Source organism: Odontomachus brunneus, unplaced genomic scaffold (assembly GCF_010583005.1).
Source record: "Odontomachus brunneus isolate Ranch 3 - 2012 unplaced genomic scaffold, Obru_v1 Obru_scaffold_001, whole genome shotgun sequence".
In the NCBI taxonomy this organism is placed as follows: Eukaryota; Metazoa; Arthropoda; class Insecta; order Hymenoptera; family Formicidae; genus Odontomachus; species Odontomachus brunneus.
This window is the reverse complement of record NW_022639451.1, coordinates 6855236-6860717: the sequence shown is the minus strand read 5'-3', so window position 1 is coordinate 6860717 and position 5482 is coordinate 6855236. Positions and strand designations below refer to the sequence as shown.

At 30.6% G+C, this 5482-nt stretch overlaps 2 protein-coding genes across 8 annotated transcripts in view; one reads left to right on the top strand and one right to left on the bottom strand.

The window, feature by feature from the left end:
• The window catches only part of LOC116854146, a 51881-nt gene extending 50180 nt beyond the window's left edge, over positions 1 to 1701 (top strand). For all 5 annotated transcript variants that reach the window (XM_032835813.1, XM_032835778.1, XM_032835797.1 and 2 more), the window contains one exon: positions 112 to 1701. The gene's annotated coding sequence lies outside the window, so the exon portion shown is untranslated. The remainder of the gene's footprint in view (positions 1 to 111) is intronic.
• The window catches only part of LOC116840227 (bifunctional peptidase and arginyl-hydroxylase JMJD5), a 4084-nt gene extending 1070 nt beyond the window's left edge, over positions 1 to 3014 (bottom strand). The window contains exons 1-7 of one of the 3 annotated variants that reach the window (XM_032806710.1): positions 2871 to 3012; positions 1770 to 1903; positions 1469 to 1610; positions 1199 to 1379; positions 941 to 1102; positions 392 to 609; positions 120 to 278 (exon numbers count right to left, since the gene is read on the bottom strand). In XM_032806710.1, coding sequence (XP_032662601.1) covers positions 120 to 278; positions 392 to 609; positions 941 to 1102; positions 1199 to 1379; positions 1469 to 1610; positions 1770 to 1903; positions 2871 to 2888 — 1014 coding nt within the window. In that variant the 5' untranslated portion in view covers positions 2889 to 3012. Of the gene's footprint in view, positions 1 to 119; positions 279 to 391; positions 610 to 940; positions 1103 to 1198; positions 1380 to 1468; positions 1611 to 1769; positions 1904 to 2700 lie in introns of all 3 variants that reach the window. The other 2 variants (XM_032806720.1, XM_032806729.1) reach the window with 2 other exon arrangements.
• Between the last annotated feature and the right edge of the window lie 2468 nt (positions 3015 to 5482).

The window sequence follows — 5482 nt, the reverse complement described above, 5'->3', positions numbered from 1 at the left end:
TATATATATATATATATATATATATATATATATATATATATATATATATATATATATACATATATATATATTATTAATATATATTATAATTAATTTATATATATATTATAGTTTGGCACCTGAGAAAGCAAGTTATTTTTCGGATCAAAGTGCAAGGGCGACACTGTACCACTAGGGCCAAACCATGCATTTATATCAGGTGGTTCTACGTCATTATCCACATTGTCTGAAAAACTACAATATTCTGGTATTGCGAAATCTTCTTTTAGTTCTGGTATCTGAGAGAAATTTTGAAAGATTTTACATTAGTAGACTAGTATTATGTTAGAGAATTACGTTAGAAATACTTTAAATTGATTTGACTAATTTGTTATACTAATTATATAATTACCTGTTCGAAAAGTTGATGCTGCGCTAAATAACCGACTTGACTATTACTTGTAATAACATGCTTTCGTAAAAATTCGGAAAAACTAACAAGATGCTGAGTCCAATCCTCCTCAGTATAACGAGATCCGATTTCGATCGGTATTGTCCGAGATCCCGCAATTTTATGTAGGTAGTCAGGATTCTTCCATAATGTTAATGCTTTCCAATGTCTCATGCAACCTAAGGAGATGCATCAAATAAATACTTAATCATTTTCTATAAACAATTTTCGATGGCACATGTAAAGTATTATTGAATTGTTATGTAAATGAATTTACATACAATACATGTAAAGTATGTGCATATAAATGGTTACATGCACATATATTTATATTGTTCTTATGACTTTGTGCATCGTGATAAAATGCAATATATAGAATCAGTTTTATTATTATTTTATTATTATTTTATTTATTATTTTATTAATTTTATATATATATATATATATATATATATATATATATATATATATATATATATATATGAGATTTTATATAATTCGTTCTTTTACCTGTTAATACGGCTGGATATTTTGGCATAAAAACCTGTTTGTAAAACAATTCCATTGAAGGTTCCTTATAATGTATTATTTCCAAAAATCCAGATAAAATTGCATCATTGATTTTATCACTGTTAATTGGAATTTCCTCTAAATTTGCGCCGTCAGATTCATCTAATAGAAATGTGGAAAGTAGACTGCTTTTATAATATTGTTATTGAATTATTGTACATAATTTTATTATTGTATTAGTAACGCAAAAATCTTTACCGATACAATAGCTGTTCAATTTGGCAGCAGTAGTTGTTAATAAATTTGGCATACTGGAAAGAGGCGCACCTAATAGAATACCTTTGTCAATTTGGCTAATAATATTCCTTAATGTAGCCTTTTTTTCTTTCTCAGTGAAATTCCCAGCATTAAGTTCATACTGAAGTTCTAATAGTGCTGCCTAAATATAGAGTGCAATTTCAAATAAAGTTAATCAGTATATGCATTTGAATGATGAAAGATATGGAATGTATAAATAATTTTTTATACCTTTATGACAATGCACAAAGAATAACAATATCTGTATTCTATGGGGACATCTTTCCAGTAGCCAGAATTCAATGCTTCCCATGTGCGATCTAAACAAGCTTCTATTCTTGTTATCGAAGTGCTTATCCATGTTTCTGATGTTCTTGTGAGAAGAAATTTTTATGTATTTTATGTAATACATTGAATATTTATATGAAATAAAAGATCTGATGAATATGCACAGTCTATAAGGATCCATCAAGTGTTATCACTTAATCTAATCAAATAAACTAAATTTTGCCAGAAAATTTTTGATATTTACAACTGTTTGTCAGATGTGCGTAATGCACCGATTATTGACGCTAAGTATAGTCTTATTTCGATAGGTATGTTTTTCAATTCCTCCACTAATAATTCCCAGGAAACCATTACTATAGAAGTGCTGCAAGCCATTTTCTGAAAATGACATAGGTGCTCAAATAATATTAGACTACTTTAAGAGAAATTAAAAAATCTTTACTTATAATAAAATACTTCTGTTGTATACAGGTTTACTCAAGTATGCCCATTGTACAATAACATAATCAGCTAAATAATACAAGATCTTGCCAGTTAGTGAAAATGTTTTAACTCTGCAGAAACTCTCTACATATATAACAATGCTCTGTGTAATACATAGTACTTTGAACAAAAATGCTATAATGCACAAAGGAACACAAGTACCAGGACCATTACATAAAATAAGCTCAGGATTTTCTTTCCACAAGATTGGAAGGGAATTTAAAGTGGCAAGTACAGTAGTCCAAATTGATGTAAAATATGACTGTCGCACTTCTCTGCTTCTGTAAATGTGTATAACATTGTAATCTTTATTATCACATTCTAGATCTTTGATTTTTTCTGCACTAAGCTTATCTGTTTGTGCATGAATATATACTCTGGGCGAATAATTTTTAACATCCAAATGCTTAACAATACGCAGCATTTCAGCTGTGTGTCCACCTGATCCTAATATTATCATTGTCTTAGCAGGACAAGATCTTTTTCTGGGCTTATTGCGTTTGATAAATATTAAATAAATTGTTCTTGCAGGTATCAATATACAACAAGCAAAAACGATACTACAAATGACAAAATGCATTTTTCCGTTTTATTACCTGAAAAAAAATCATTATAAAATAAAGCATGTAACAGATTAAAGTTCAAGGTTTGGTTAGATGAGGTTACGTCAATTTTTAGAAAATAATTCTCACCAATTTTGTTTTAGATTACAATAATTATTTATTATCGCACCAGAAGTTCAGAACTGTTTGAAAAATCATTGCGTTTGATTGTACTCATAATTAATCGTATTTCGAAGGAGTTTTGAGGAGTTTTTCAAAATTCCATTGACAATATGATATGCGTATACAGATGTCTATACCTTTGACCATATAACCATGGACCACTAGCGGCGATTCTACGCGTCTGTCATAGAGTCACTATAGGCGTTCGGAAATGTCATCCAAGTGTACCCGTTACATTGGAGTGAGCGAGATACAAGAGTGAGATAAAAAGAGAGGAAGAGTACTCGAGTGACGTTTCCTACGCAGTCATAAGAGAGTCAATTCTGTATCTCGAAACGAAGTGAAAATTACAAAAGTGAGCACATTCACTAGGCACTGACCAATGAAATTACGAATATTCTAGTATATTTGCTCACTTTTATAATTTTCACTTCGTTTCGAGATACAGAGGGTGCGTTCGCTTTGAACGCTTACGCGCTTTAAGCGCTTATAAATATCGCTCACGTCGTTTACTTTGGCGCTATAAGCGCTTAGAAACTGCATATTGACGTCATGCGTGACGTCATAACTCGCGCTTACATTCACTTCTTCTATCGAGGTAGGGCAGTAAAAGCGTAAGCACTTATAAGCGCTTATTTTCCAAAGAGAACGATAAGTTAGATTGTGTCGATGAAATCGACGCAATCTAACCTCCAATATAAACCTTAAAGTGAAATAGTGTTTCAAAATGACTTCCAAAGAGAGTAACAAAACCAGAGTAACTCTGCAAGATGTTACAAATAATAAAATGTATACACTTGTTGTTACATCAAATGAGGCAAAACGTGTAGAAACAGGTAAGTTTAGGACACCTCTCATAAAAATTTATTATTTTTGTTATTAAATCATATTTATTTTAAATAATAAAGCACTGTCCAACAGTAATTTAAAAAAAAATAAGTAATATTTCAGCAACACTAGTAATACATTTGATGAAGGAAACGGACTTTCTCACAAATTTACCTAAATCTTCATATTTTGTTGTATAAAACATGAATATTATAAAGTTAAAATCGTTGATCTTAAATAAAACAAAAGTTATAAAGTGAAAAATTATTAAAATGTGACTTAAATACTTCATCATTGTATTATGGTACAATTACTTCCACATAGTTTTTTAACCAAGGTATTGTTTTTTTTTTTTATTGATTCAATCATTACGGATAAATACTTTTCTAATTCTTCTTTATATAAGTTATTTGTTTCGTTATCATCAAAAACATCTATAAAACTAATATTCTAATATCTATAAAATCAATAAAACTAATATTTGAGCAAATACAAACAATTTCCTTATCTTTATCCTCCATTTTTACGTTCACAATTGCTTACAACAGCCAAAGGAAACGGTTTTGATCTTTTCAATGAGTGCGCTTAGAAATCAAAGTAACCGGGCAAAAATAGCGCTCATAAGCGTGAGCGCTTTAAGTATGTAAGCATCCAAAACGAATGCACCCAAAATCGACTCCAAGGAGTCTGGCCAATTGGGGCAGAATTTTCATTGGCAGTTTTGACGCAAAATAGCGGAACCAATCACATTCCTGTTTTGAGTAGCATAAGAGCGCGATTATTCAACCTGGGGGTCAATCATGTATCTTTTTACCTAGGATAAATTCGTGAAAAAGTGAAAATTTTCACATAAAGCGAAAAAGTGAAAATTTTAGTGCAAAAAAGTGAAAACTTTCATGCGAATTGATATTTCCCGTGGAAAGTAATATCCATATTCATAATAAGTTAATCAATTACGATGGCTGTTACATGGTGGATAGTTAATGAGGAACAAAACGAAAGAAACAAGAATTTACGTATTATGCGTAAAATTTTAAGAGATACTCAAGATCCTTTTGATATCCCAGAAAAACAATTTCAGGAATTATATAGGTAATAATAATTATTATTATATTGTAATTAATTTTATTATTTTATTATTTCTTGTTTGTGTGTTACATTCATTCTAAAAAAATAATATATAACATGAAGAAACATTATAAGCAAACATGACAATATTTAAAATCTATTATTTTCTTACTTTAATGTAATTATGCTCTATGCAAATGCGCTGGGTTGAGTTGATACATATATTATAGTAAAATTAACTCAACTCGACCCAATTCTATTTCGGAAGCATCCATGGCTTAACATCCAACAAAGAAATCACTAGATTATTTTTATTTTACCATATAAATACTACAAATAACCACACTTACTTTTCATGTTTTAGCCTATACGGTTAATGGCTAAAACGTGAAAAATAGTATAATACTATCATCATGCGCAAATATGTAAATTGTAATATTACGCATGCGTATTCCACAATTCAAAACAATGTGGACAACTGCTTTACCCCACAAAAACATGCACGTTACACCCACGTGGAATCCACATGATTTCGTGGATTCCACGGGGTGTATATCAGTTGGACACGGGGCAATTGGACACAGTCCAATCACAAGTCGCTGTTCCAAGGGATCCTACAAATGTCTCTAATCACACGGTGCTGTGATTAGCTGTGTCCAAATGCACCGTGTCCAAGTGCACCGCTCCCGATTCCACGTGTTTTCGTGGGTTCCACGTGAACTCTATATGGATTCGACGTACGTTTTTGTGGGGTTAGTGAATTTTACTTTGTATGGTTGCATATTTTTTTTAAATTGAAATTATATGATAAAGAATTTTACATAAAATATACAAAGAAAAGATTACAACAGTA